The sequence below is a fragment of the Myxocyprinus asiaticus genome, chromosome 4 (genome assembly GCF_019703515.2).
Source record: "Myxocyprinus asiaticus isolate MX2 ecotype Aquarium Trade chromosome 4, UBuf_Myxa_2, whole genome shotgun sequence".
Classification (NCBI taxonomy): Eukaryota; Metazoa; Chordata; class Actinopteri; order Cypriniformes; family Catostomidae; genus Myxocyprinus; species Myxocyprinus asiaticus.
The window spans coordinates 1,541,425-1,556,241 of NC_059347.1; the positions used below are offsets into that span (position 1 = coordinate 1,541,425).

General features: G+C 41.2%; 2 protein-coding genes across 3 annotated transcripts in view; one reads left to right on the forward strand and one right to left on the reverse strand.

The window, feature by feature from the left end:
• spra (sepiapterin reductase a) overlaps nt 1-8,623 on the forward strand; it is a 30,428-nt gene extending 21,805 nt beyond the window's left edge. Inside the window, exons 2-3 of the mRNA XM_051690064.1 lie at nt 6,392-6,682; nt 7,622-8,623. Coding sequence (XP_051546024.1) covers nt 6,392-6,682; nt 7,622-7,812 — 482 coding nt within the window. The 3' untranslated portion in view covers nt 7,813-8,623. The remainder of the gene's footprint in view (nt 1-6,391; nt 6,683-7,621) is intronic.
• The window catches only part of nup214 (nucleoporin 214), a 319,628-nt gene that overhangs the window by 10,036 nt on the left and 294,775 nt on the right, over nt 1-14,817 (reverse strand). The window lies entirely within an intron of this gene.

Genomic DNA, 14,817 nt, shown 5'->3' on the forward strand with positions numbered 1-14,817 from the left:
ATTTCTGCACTGTATTGAAGTTAATAAAGTATTTTTTCCCCTTTAATTCAGTGAATGTCATTTAGAGGTATTTTTCAAAGATTATTTTGTCAGGGGCCTGGGTAGCTCAGTGGTAAAATACGCTGGCTACCACCCCTGGGGCTCGCTAGTTCGAATCCCAGGGCATGCTGAGTGACTCCAGCCAGGTCTCCTAAGCAACCAAATTGGCCCGGTTGCTAGGGAGGGTAGAGTCACATGGGGTAACCTCCTCGTGGTCGCTATAATGTGGTTTGTTCTCGGTGGGGCGCATGGTGAATTGAGTGTGGTTGCCGCAGTGGATGGCGTGAAGCCTCCACACGCGCTATGTCTCCATGGCAACGCGCTCAACAAGCCACGTGATGAGATGCGCGGGTTGACTGTCTCAGACGTGGAGGCAACTGGGATTCGTCCTCCACCACCCAGACTGAGGCGAATCACTATGCGACCACGAGGACTTAGAGCGCATTGGGAATTGGGCATTCCAAATTGGGAGAAAAAGGGGAAACCCCCCCCCCAAAAAAAAGATGATTTTGTCCTCTTTATTGTAAGCACGTTTAATACAACCTTTTAAGACGGGCACAAGCTGAATAATCAGTTAAGAACTAATGATTAATCATTGCAATAATCGCCGAATAATCATTCTAATATTCGTTAGATTAATCGATTATCAAAATAATAGTTAGTTGCAGCCCTAGTGTTGACTGAATGATTGACTCACTTATAACACTTTCACTTGTTGCCATCTGCTGGCGCTCATACAGAAATCTGATAAACTGCCATATATACTGTAAACATAAGCATTCAATGAACACTTTATTAGGAACATTATACTAATACTGGGTAAGGCTTCCCTTCACTCTCAAAACAGCCTCAGTTCTTTGTGGCATGGATTCCACAAGATGTTGGAAACAACTTTGAGATTCTGGTCCATGTTGACATGATTGCATCATGAAATGTCTGCTAGTACATAACTTAGATTATGTAGTAACAGCACTGCATCATATACAACTAAATGCATGACCTAATAACAAATGAATGATTTGAAATGGTCAAGCAGTTGCTAATACTTGCCAATATTCAGTGGAATTAGATGCTATTCTGCTCATTACAATTGTACAGAGCGGTTATCTGAGTTACTGTAGATTTTGTCAGTTCGAACTAGTCTGGCCATTTTCTGTTGGCCTCTCCCATCAAGGCATTTTCATCTACAGAACTGCCACTCACTGGATGTTTTTTTTTGTTTTTGGCACCATTCTAGGGAAATTCTAGAGACTGTTGTGCATGAAAATCCTAGGAGATCAGCAGTTACAGAAATACTCAAACCAGGCCATCTGGCACCAACAAACATGCCACACTCCAAATCACTGAGATCACATTTTTCCCTATTCTGATGGTTGAAGTGAACATTAACTGAAGCTCCTGACAAGTATCTGCATGATTTTATACGTTTCACTGCTGCCTCACGATTGGCATGATTGATGCAAAGTTTCTCGGGTGAATGCGAATGTTTTGCTAGAGCATCAATTTTTTATTTATTTATTTCTCTTATTTTTTACCTCCCACCACCTTGTCTCCTTAGTGGCTCTGTAGAAATCTGCATGCTTACATGATTTAAAATGAAATTCATTCACTGTTTACTCACCCCTGAGTTGTTATAACCACATATAGACTTTTATTCTTTTTCTTAACACAAAGGGAGAAATTGTGAAAAACGTTTGTGCTCAGTGATGTCATACAATGGCAGTTTATGGTGACCACCTCTTCAAGCTTCAAAAGCACATAAAAGTATAATTCAGAAGTCTAATAAATTATCCCATGAGACTCACAGGTTTGCTGCGAAACAAACCAAAACCGAATGTATTATTTAGTGAAACTGTTGACGGACCATTGCTCTGTGCATTCATGAGACGGCACAAGACCAACAGTTCACGCAGCTCACTGGCAAAATGGGGCGTTCAAGAGAAAACGCATTTTGATCCGTCACAACGATATTAAAGAACAAAACAGAGAACCGAACTTACAAAACATGTATGAAGAGTTTGTAGTCCAAGAATAGATGTATTTACTGTATGTATGTATATATAATATATATATATATATATATATATATATAATAGAAAGATTAGGTGGGAATGTCTGTCACCTATTCTCCATTCTGAAACTCCATCTGAAGAGAGCGATACATCAGCGAAACATTTGGTGCGACATTCTCTGCCAAAATCAAGTAGTTTTTAACTATCTCATGAGATGCTGCCTTCAGTATACTGTTATGAGAGAGTTTTTGGACCGGTGCCAGTTCACAGAGGGCAGGGTTACCCAGCACGATGATGCCGAAAATAGAAACCAAGCAAACGACAGATTGTAACATCGCTCATCATGGCTAGTCTCATCAAAACTCTGAATAACATAGAAAAGATACCTTTTATCGTGTGTCGTTTGCCGTCAGGTTAGGAAATGATGTGACTGTGGCTGCCTTCAGCCTGCTCTGTCTATCTCTCTCTGTTTGAGTACTTCGTTTTAAATAAATAAAGCTGGGCAAAGTAATGCATCTATTCTCTGTCTACAAACTCATCAGACATATTTAGTAAGTTCTGTTCTCTGGATTGTGTGCAGTTGTTTTGTGTTCTGTTGTTAATATTGCTGTGACTGGCCTATTTTTATATAAACAAAAAGCTAGTTATGTAAGTAACTGTGGTTCCGTGAATTCTGGATGACCACCAGAGGCGGTGCTTAAGCACTAGTGGATTATCGCAGCACCAGCTAGATAGGTCGAGAGAATATACCAAAAAAGTCACGTAGTGACGTAGGCTGAGCCTTGAGGATAATAGCCACATTAGCTCAGCGTTCAGCCTCTGTATGTCTTTCTCATGCATTCCGAGTGACAAATAACTCTGGCGGTCATCCGGAATTCACAGAACCACAGTTACCTACATAACTAGCATTCTGTTTCATTCCTCCTGACTGCCAGAGGTGGTGCTTAAGCACTAGTGGATGATTACTACCAACATAGTCATGAGGAATGCCACCCACCTGAAAAACAGCCAAGGCTGTCCCTGAAGAACCGCTGAACTCACAGCATGAGGGGTAGCAACACTGACCTTGTAGAAGTGAGCAAAGGTACATGGAGAAGCTCAGGTAGCAGCTGCACAGATATCTGCCTTGGAGACTCCTCTAAAGGCAGCCCAAGATGTAGACACAGCTCTAGTAGAATGACAAGAAATACTTCCTGGCAGGGGCTTTTGGGCTTTCTTGTATGTCAGAGTGATAACCTCCACAATCTAATGTGACAATCTCCGTTTGGACACAGCGGCACCCTTCCGGACACCACCATAGCAAACAAATAGCTGATCTGTTTGTCTAAGAGAAATGGTAGCATCCACATAACACCTCAAAGCTCACGCAGGACACGAGGTGATCTCTTGGCTCGTCTGATTGGGACGAACATTGAAATGCAGCCAGATTAATGGACTGATTCACGAGCTGAGGAAACAGAACTTTAGGAAGAAAAGATGGATTTGGCTGAAGCACAACGCTAGAATCATCCAGCAACCAACGTATGCATAACTCACTAACAGACAATGCATGTAACTCACGGACTCGCTTAGTGGAAGCGATGTCCAACAAAGGCAGTTTTCAAAGATATCCACTTAAGGTCAGCCATCTGAAAAGTTTAGAATGGCGGCAAACAGAGAAAGTCAAGCACAAGTGGTAAATCCCACACAGGAAAATGGGGGTTGCAGGCTGGTTGCAGGCTTTAAAAAATTACAAACAAGATTATGGGAACCAAGAGAAGAACCATTAACTGGTACATGATAGGCAGAAATGGCTGCAATGTATACCTTTAATGTGGAAGCTGACTTGCCTGCATCGAAAAGATGTTGCAAAAAAAACTCAAAGCTCTTGAAACCTCACAGTGTGTAGGATCCAACCCACGATCCCTGCACCATGAAGAGAAAACATTCCAGTGTGCCAAACACTGCCGTCCATCTGCAATAGCAGATCCTTCCAGAGCAGAAGGTGCCACGGTCTGCCCACCTATAGTCTCGGAAGTATGGGAAACCAAGGCCTGGCTGGCCATCGGGGTGCTACAAGGAGCACCCTGTGGTTCCACAGGGAGATCCTGTGTAATGTCTCCCACAACAGTGGAATAGGAGGAAATGAATAAAGTAGGCAGTTCGGCCACTTGTGAGAGAGCGCATCCTGCCCTAACAGGCTGGATGTCTCTGTCCTCGCTAACCACAAACGACAATGGATGGTCGCCATCTGAAGCACAGACAAAGTGTAATCTGAAGAGGATGGAGCCTGTCCTGATGACTGAACTAAATCCCCACTAGAACCCCCCACAGCTGAAAGACCAGAATGAACATCCTGGGGGGAAGGTTACACAGTAACATCCACAGCATCCATATGATTGTGAAAAAAAGAGACAGAAGCACTGGTAGAGAGCACGTCCAAGTCAGAATGACGTGAAAGAAAAGGGGAGTCAAGAGGCTCTTCCCCAATTCCTTTATTTGAACTATCCTCATCCTCCTGTGTTATAGTTACAGGAGTGGCAGGCACCACAGGCTGAAGCGATTGAAGGAAAAGAAAGGACACCAACTGTCTTAGAAATTGAATTCTCCTCCATACGATCACGCCATGAATTTGGCCTTTCTTGGGGGGGCACCGGCCACAGACGCACAACGTTTCCGAGTCTTTGTGGTGGGAGGTAACTCTGACACCCTGAGTTTTACCGTTGAACTAGGTCTAACCCAGCTAGATTGAACTGCCTCTCCGACATAGGCAAAAGACTACAGTGCAAGCACGGGTCTGTGATAGCCTGTCTCATATGCTGAATTCCCAAACAAGTTGGACAGATATCATGGCCATCATCAGGGAGAAGAGTATTGAGACACAGCTTACACGTCAGTTGGAGGCCAGTGGCAATAGAACCATAAGCAATGATCACTTTTGTTAAAAACACCCCCGGATAGAACCGAAAGGCTAAGGCAGGCAGAGCGGTAAATAGCCCGGGGGAGATACCATGACGATGAACAAAAAGTAATACAATTCCTCCATATAGAACCGGAAGGCAGTTCAGCAAGGAATGCTCATGGAAAAAACATAAAAAATGATATATACACACACTGATAACTGGCCGCCGGATTGCACCGAGGAGCACAGCGTAGCACAAAAATCTGAATAGAGATTTAGATAATAGATAAAACCGCAAACTTATCAGCGTGATTAAACACTAGCCACTGGATAGCTCTGAGAAGCACGAAGTGTTACCGACAGTTACAATGAAAAACAAAACTCACCAAAATAACAAAATAATCTATTCTGGATCCAAAAGGTTTAGGAGCACACTGTCACAGCTTGCAAGGACGATATTTCGCTGCTTTAGTAAGCTGCACTTGACAGCACGGGATCACACAAAGAATAGCGACATATCTCTATCAGGCGAGAAAGCGAAAGAGGCTGAATGCTGAGCTTATGTGGTTATTGTCCTCGAGGCTCAGCCTACGTCACTACGTGATTTTGTTGGTATATTCTCTCAACCTATGTAGCTGGTGCTGCGATAATCCACTACTAGTGCTTAAGCACTGCCACTGGCGGTCAGGAGGAATGAAACGGAACTTGTTTTCTCTTGAACGCCCCAATGTTCAGTCATTCCGGTGGGCCGACTCATTAACTGATGCAGGGTTCCTGCGGATCCTTAAAAAGTCCTATAATGTCTTAAATTCAGTTTTCCAAAATGTAAGGTCATAAAACGTCTTCAATATCTTAAATGATATAACAAAAGTCTTCATTTTAATTTAAAGAGGTCTTAAATTTGGGGGTGGAAAGACAGGAATCATGATGTGACCTAATGTGATCATCAAACTTCAAAAGAATACGACTTGTGAGTGTTTCCTGCAGTTGCGGAGCAGTTCACAATCATTAAGCTATATCGGAAATTTATGAACTGTTGATGATGATATAGTGTTGATTTAATTGTTTATATTGTAATATGTTGTAGATTATTGTAAGAGTGCACATTTTATATCCCTTATCTGTTTGAACGAGCAGCTGGAAGCAGTGAAGCGCAAACATTTAAAAATAAGAGTCCCCGGTGTATTTCAGCCTTTAAAGTAAATATTTCCGTGCTATTAATCAAATCTTTTTCTTGGTATTTGGTAAAGATTTGACCAAACCAGAATAATCTAAAAGAATATGATGTAACTGTTTTTTAAAGCTCTGTTCTGGGAATCAAAAATGGTTAGTTGGGATGTTCTTTCCGTTAGAAAACTAGCCCCATTCTCCCCTAGTCTTACATTAATGCAATGTTGTAATGTAATCAAATGAAAATGCAATATATGTCTCTTATACATCACTTTTATCCTGTGTGCAGCCTCTCTCGGTGATGTGTCGCGGTATTCTCGTGATTTCATGGACATTGATGAGGTGGACTCCTATATGTCATTGAATGTGAGTTCTGCGCTCTGTTTGACCGCTGGAGTTCTGCACGCAGTGCCACAACGCGACGGTCTTGTGCGCGTCATCATCAACATCAGCTCGTTGTGCGCGATCAAACCCTTCCCATCCTGGGTTCTGTACTGCAGCGGGAAAGCGGCCCGGGATATGATGTTCCGCGTGCTGGCAGAAGAAGAACCGGATCTCCGAGTCCTCAACTATGCACCCGGTACAAGATTCTGTCTGCTCTAATCTCCTCTCTCATGTAGATGAAACACCTTACAGATGAAATCTATATGTATTTAATGCAATTTTGCAGGCCCAGAATAGTTTCTCATATTTAAGTTTTTGTGCCTTTTCAACCTCATGACAGGTTCAATGAAAACTAGTTTAGATCAAATTTTTAACATTGCATCAGAAGATTTGTTTATTGTTCAGAAAGCAACACTAGTTGAGTTCAGCCACTGGACTTTATAAGCAAGTTGTGTATGAAATAGATAATGCATGTGGCATAACAGGGTGGAAGCAAGGGCGTAGATTTGGCTTGAACATTGGGGGGGTTGCAACGTGAAGCATTTCCATGTTTCCATTGATCATGGTATAAATAATGGGGGGGTGTACTTGTTTGTTTTGATTATTGAGGGGGTTACCTCTCCCCCATCCCCCCTGGAATCTACGCCCCTGGGTGGAAGCAGCACTAAACATTTTTTAAATGTGCTAACATTTTAATAGCACATTGCATTCTGTTGTCTAATGTTAAAGTGGAAATTTAAAGGCTAAATTAGCTGAAGGTTCAGTGGCAAATCTAACTAAAACTACCTATTTTTTATTTTATTTATTTATTTATTTTAATATGATTGGTTTGTCATGATTTTTTGCCTAACAGGGAATGTGCATGAGTGGGTCAAGCAATTCAAAAAATAAATAAAATATACAAAAAATATCTATTGAGATTTTCCAGGTTTTGTTCATTGGATGTGATGTCATAGTTGGTGTTGATGTTTTAAAGTTGCCAGTAGTACGTACTAACTTGCATAATATATAACATGCAAATATATTTAAAGTGCAGACATAATCCTCTTGAGAGCAGAATGATTTTCCTGACACTTGCATTTTGTGTACTGATCTGAATGTTTTAATGCACATTAACACTGATTAATATGCTCAGGGCCGCTGGACACAGACATGCAGCTGCAGGCGAGGAGCAACAGTGCAGACAGCGGTCTGAGGAACACATTCAGTATGATGCACGCTCAGGGTCAGCTGCTCACCTCCGAAGAGTCCAGCACTAAACTCATCAACGTCCTGCTTGAGGATCACTACACCTCTGGAGCACACCTGGACTTCTACGATTTATAGAGTCCATGCCTGATGCAGAAAGGAAAATGAATTTGTGATATTCCAGTAGTGTTATTAATAATCGACCAGATGGTGCAGAACGAGTACTAAATTAGTTGATTACTCGTGCACATCCCTAATATATGTTGGCTATACACTGTGCGATTCATGAGAATGTGGATAAAACCTTGAGAACTGTGCCTTGATTTTAATATTTACATTTCAGAACAGTTTGCATGAAGTTGGCATGAGCATTTTACTGTAAATTAGTACCAGCGATGTTGTCAGAATCTTTTTTTTGTATAATTCTGGACCAACAGAAAACATCTCAACTGCTTTCTCTTTGCTCACTGATGTTCTGTGCTCAATAACTTGTTTATTTTATTTTTTAATTACTGCCATTTGTCACAAATTCTGTCTTCAAATAATCCAGATGGAATCTGCAGACATTTTTCAAATTTTCAGAGATGATTTATATTGATTTATATTGATATATATGATTGTTTGATATATTTTAAACAGGATCATTTGCAATTCTTCATTTTTTTGATCACTTTCAATGTTTTTTAGATTTTAAAAAAGAATTATCTATTGTATTATTTACAGTATTTCTTAACATGAAATAATCACAAATTATGTGTTTCTGTATATTTCTTTAATCATTCAATTTTATAATTACTAATGTAGAAAAAATAGTAACAAAGTAGAATATTTCTATACTTATCTCGAGCCTTTGTGACTCGGGATTTCTTTCCGAGTACATGGCATTTGATTTGTGATGCAATGAACAAAATAAATCAATAAAAATGATGAAACAGAAATAAATGGACACTGTCTGCACTGCTAGCAGTTGTATCACCCCCTTATGTCGTACATGTTAGCAAGAGTTTGTTTCACCGTGTTGAGCAAACACCTGCAGAGCGGCACATTCAATCAACCAATATGCTTGAGGTGATTGGCACGACGAACACATAAAGACAGGTATGTAGCCAATGTACTAGAAACTACAAGGTAGTTTGCACGGGACCTGACAACTGGTAATACGCATGCAGCAGACGGTGCTCGCATCGCGGTTTCATCGTGATTAAGAACTTCATTAAATCAAGTCACCCACATCATGTCTCTCAGTTTACTAAAACAACATATCAAAATAAAAATTCAGAAAAATATTATTAATATTGGGCTATTAAGTTTTTTAGGCGTAATGTGTCCACACATGTAGGCACCGGTAGTCTCTTATGGTGCACGCAGTGTTAACTTAAACTAGTCCTTGATTAATTAACTGGGGGGGTGGTTATTGCTAAAGCAGACTCTGAAAAACAGATAAATCAGAATCAGCTTTATTGCCAAGTATGCTTACACATACAAGGAATTTATCTTGGTGACTAGAGCTTCCAGTACACAATACAAAAACAGCAACAAGACTTTTAAAAAATAATTAAAATTGAATAAAAAAATAGATAAACATTGAAAAGAAAAAAGTAGTATATACAGAATACACAATAGACTATATATATATATACATACATACATACACATATATATACATACATATACACACACACACATATATATACATACATATACACACACATACACATATATATATACATACATATACACACACATACACATATATAAACATATACAGCACCTAATTATTGTTTTTCTATTTTAAAAGCATTGAGGAGTTGCTTAAAATATGTTCTTTTACAGTTTTTTTCCACAATAAAATGCACAATGAAATATAAAGTTATGTTTTGTTTATAATTTAATTATAGATTGGGTGACCAGATGTCCCGGTTTATTACACAGGTCAGTACTGGTATTTGGTAGCATCACTGATTTTTTTCTTCTTCTTAAATTAAATCTCCTCATTGTCCTTCTCGCTACTGTCTCTGCTATCATTTGCAGAGAAGTAAATAAGTTTTGTTGCATCGCACATGAGAAACATCCAATGGTTTACTCACCCAATGATTCAATAAAAGACATTGCCTGATTGGGACATGTAAATACTTTGTGACCGTCCTTCGATTCTATTCTCAGTTTGGCCAGAAACATCAGAGCAAAAGTGATCTTTCGCTGATGCAAGAGTTTCTTGCATTCCCTGAACCGATTGCGTTTCTCTCTTGTCGAACTCGCAAAGTCCGGGAACAAGAAAATATTATGATTCCTCCAAGAAAGCTTCCCTTTGCTCCACACCTGGCACAACATGAGATCTTTATCGGATGACCTCAGAAATCTGGCCAGAATCGATCGGGGCCTATCTCCCTCAGCAGATCTGTGAGCTGGGACTCTGTGAGCTCGCTCGATTTCCAGCTTGTGGCCTGTTATGTCGAGCAGACTCGGGAAGAGCTCATCTAGGAATTTCACCATATATCTGCCCTCCTTATGCACAGGAATTCCAACAATTCTGACGTTATTCCTGCGGCTTCTATTCTCAAGATCTTCAAGCTTTTCAAGAATAAGTTCCAGATCAACTTTGGTCATGGGCGGATTAGCGGTCAATTCCCTCTCCGAAGACTCCAAATAATTGATTCGTTTCTCAGCATCCGACACTCTTGTAACTAACTCAGAGAATTTTATTTCCATCGCCGTAATCGATCGACGTATTACAGCGAGATCCTCCAAGTCAGCAAGAACCTTCATCATCATCACCGATATGTTGGACAACTGACGCTGGATTCCTTCTCCCGCCGCGCCATCCAAATCGAGTCCCCGGTCTGTAGGCCTGTCGGGGCTTTCATCCTGAACACGTAAGTGTCTTTTAATGTCTCCAGAGCCTGATGATTTTGACTTCTTTGCCATGTTTTACCTCAAAAAGCAAATGTGTAACTGGGTGTATCGAATTTCACCAGATTATAACATGAGTATAATAAAAAATTAGCAAAGTGCACAGAGCTAGTCATTCACACGTCTGCTTCTTGCATGGCATCACGTGACCTCTGGTTATCTCTTTTCTTAAGCGTAACAAATATGATATAGTGTTTCTTCAAGAAAAGCATCTTTCTCCGCAGGAATCTGAAAAATTTGGGAAGATATGGGGTGGACATGTTTTCTTTAGTGCTGGCTCAAGTAAGAGCAGGGGAGTCATTACTGTTCAAATGTCTCAAACAGATTAAAGATAAATTAGGAAGAGTCATTATTGTTTTAGCTGAAATTCAGGGGCAAAGTCTTATTTTGGCTAATACTTATGCACCTAATGCTGATGATCAGGGCTTTTTTATAGATCTTGAAGGGATGTTGCAAGCCGCTGGCACCCCACTTTAATCTTTTGTTGGACTCAGTCCTTGATCATAGTGAAGCAAAAGTGTGCTAGCCCCCTAGAGCAACAGAGATGCTTCACAGGATGTGTAAAAATCTTGGTCTTACAGATATTTGTAGACTTTTGAACCCATCTGGTAGGTACTATAATTTTGTTTTCATCGGTCCATAAGATTTATTCTAGAATAGATTTTTCTATATATATTTTTTTATATCCAAGTCCCTCATTTCATCAGTTGCTGATTGCTCAATTGGAAACATCTTAGTCTCAGATCACACCCTGGTGAGTTTAAAGGTGTTGCCACATACGGAGAAAAAAAAATCATGTATTTGGTGCTTTAATGTATCCCTTTTGCAAAATCCTGTATTCCAACAAATGTTAAAGGCTGAAATCAGTGTTTATATGGAGACCAACTGGTCCTCAGTATCCTCTGTGGGCATGGCTTGGGAGGCACTTAAGGCAGTTCTTAGTGGTCGGATCATACAGTATGCCTCATTCAAAAAATCCAAAGCACGAGAACTCATGGAGTTGGAAGGGTATATTAAAAGTGCAGAGGCAGAGCTGAAGTGCCGAATGTCATCTGATGGCCTCAGAGAATTGACCTGATTGAAATACAGATATAATACTATATTGTCGCGGAAGGTGGAGTTTTGGCTATTCAGGGCAAGACAGTCATACTTTGAGTTGGGGGACAAAGCAGGGAAGCTTCTGGCTAGATATATAAAATAGAGAGAGTCTTTTTCTACCATTCCCTCAGTGAAATCTGCTGGTGGTGAAATATTAACCTCAGCCATTGCTATTAATAATGCTTTTATAGAATTCTATCTTGATCTCTATAGTTCCACATCTTCGTCTACTGATGAGGATATTAGAAACTTTGTGGAACAATTAGAACTTCCTAAACTGATGGCTGAGTATAAAAATTCTCTTGATTCTTGATAACCTTGGAGGAGCTTGGCGAGGTAATTAAGGCCTTGCCTACAGGCAAGGCTCCGGGGCCAGCTGGCTTTGCCACAGAATTTTTTAGATCTTATGCTACAGAACTGGCTCCACTTTTGCTAGAAGAATCATTAAAGAATAGAAAGCTTCCGCCATCCATGACACAAGCCCGGATCGGTCTGATTCTTAAAAAGGACAAAGATCCAAATGAGTGTAAGATTTACCATCCAATTTCCCTGATCCAGCTAGATGTTAAAATATTGTCAAAAATTTTGGCTAGCCAATTAAGTTATGACACCTCTTATACATATAGATCAGGTGGGGTTTATTTGGGGCCGTAGCTCTTCTGATAACATTAGGCATTTTATCAGTATCATGTGGTCAGTGGCGAATGATCAGACTCCGGTTGCTGCCATCTCACTTGATGCCGAAAAGGCGTTTGATATGGTAGAATGGGATTATCTTTAGACAGAGAAGACTTGCTATGAGAGAGATGTCACATCTTGGTTGTAAACCTAGTGAATGTGTTTTGAGAAGACCATCCTGCTGCAAAACATATGTCTTGTAATGACACACCATTCGTCCATGCCCATAAAGAGGCCATGCCTCTAGTTGAGTGTGCTTTAACACCAATTAGGCAAGTCTTACCCTGCGATTCATAAGCCAGGGTAACTGCATCAACAATCCAGTGAGAAAGTCTTTGCTTTGAGACGGACATTCCTTTCGTGCATCCTCCATAGCACACAAAGAGCTGGTTAGACGAGTGGCCTCAACGTATGTGTGTAGCACTCGCACAGGGCATAACAAATGCAAGGATTGTTCCTCATCCTAATTAAATGGAGGAGGGAAAAAGGCTTGAAGGTGAACCACCTGTGCTCTGAAGAGCGTGGTTAGAACCTTAGACACATAGACTTTTCTGGGTTTGACAGTGGATTTTGAAGGATCCGGACCAAACTCCAGACATGAATTGTCAACTGACAGTGTTTGCAAATCACTGACCTGTTTTACTGAGGCCAGATTCAGCAGTAATGTGGTTTTAATAGAAAGCACACACAATTCGAGTCCAGAGGCTCGAAGGGGGGCCTCGTGAGCTTTTTTAGGACCAAAGCTAGGTCCCAAGTCAGAAAGCGAGGGGGATTCAACTCTGCGTCCAATCGCTCTTGAACAAATGTGAGAATTTCAGGTATGGGGCAGTTCACTGGGTCTTTGCTGTGTGAAAAGCACCAATTAGTGAACACATTCTATTTCAGTGTGTAGAGGCATCTTGTAGACAGCGCTGTAGCCTGTAAAATGGTGTTCATAACCGACAGTCTGTTCTGTTACGTTTAGAGTGCCCCATTCAGGGGCTACACATGCAGGTTCCACAGCTGGGGTTGGGGATGCCAGATTGTGCCTTGCGCTTAAGAGAGGAGATCCCTCCTCAGCTGTATTTCCTATGGAGGGCTGTCCAAAATCTCTTTCATTTCTGGAAGCCAAGACTGGTTGGGCCACTCTTGCGCAACCAATGTAAATGTTTCCTTGTCCTCTTGGACTTTGCATATGACAGAGTGAAGGAGGCTCACTGGCAGAAATGCAGGGCATTTACAGGCCATTGCATCCACTCCTAGCAGAGCTTGGGACTTGGAGTAACAGAGGGAACAGTGGCCGTTCTCCACGGAGGCAAATAGATCGATCTCCAAATATTTTCCAAATCCTCAGGACAGTCTGAGGCTAAAGTCTCCATTCGCCCGGCATCGCCTGGGTGACAATAAGTCCGCACAGTAATTCAGACTGCCTGGGACATATGTCGCTCGCAGATAGAGGAGATGATGCTTGCTCCACAGGAGGAGGTGACGTGTCAGTCTCATCATTGGTAGGGAACGAATTCCGCCTTGGCATTTATGTACGCCACAACTGTCGTGTAGTCTGAGTGAATTAGAACATGATAATTCACTATTTCGGACTGAAAAGCCTTCAAGACCAGGAAAACAGCCAACAGCTCCAGGCGGTTGATGTGCCACACCCTCTGCGCACCTGTCCAGTGCTAAAAGCCAGGCATCCGTCACACACCAACCCCCAACCTGTGTTGGAAGCATCCATGGTCAACACTTTCTGCCTGAAAATCTGCCCCAGCACGACACCTTGCTGGTAGAAGGCAGGAGCTATCCAAGGTGCTAGAGCAGCTAGACAGTGACAAGATATAGTGATGTGCATGCACCCTTGGCACCAAGCATGCCGTGGCACTTGGCGCTTGAGCCAGCACTGAAGAGGTCTCATGTAAGAGACCTAATGGAATGACGGTGGATGCCGCTGCCATAAGCCCTAATGTTTTTTAAATGGCTTCGGATTGTCCCTGGCTCCTCGCACATTCACAAAGTGCATTGACAAGCATTACCCAACCAACCTGAACAACCTAGAGCAAATCTGCCGAGGAGAATAGGCCAAAATCACTTCATCACTGTGTGCAAAGCTGGTACATATGTACCCCAAAAGACTTAAAGCCATTATTGCAGCAAAAGGTGGCTCGACCAAATATTAATCTGTGGGGGTTGAATACTTATGCAAGCAAGATAATTATTTTTTATTTTTCATAAAAATATTTCCCAACAAAAAAACAATGTCACCTTACAATAATTGATTTTGAGTTTCAGTGTTTTAAAATAAAATATCAATCAGAATGAAATTTCAGTGTACCATTTGTAATTCGGTAATATGAGAGAATTGGTCAGGGGCCTGAATACTTTTGCAAGGCACTGTATATACAGGTGAATCTCAATAAACTAGAATGTCGTGGAAAAGTTCATTTATTTCAGTAATTCGACTCAAATTGTGAAACTCGTGTA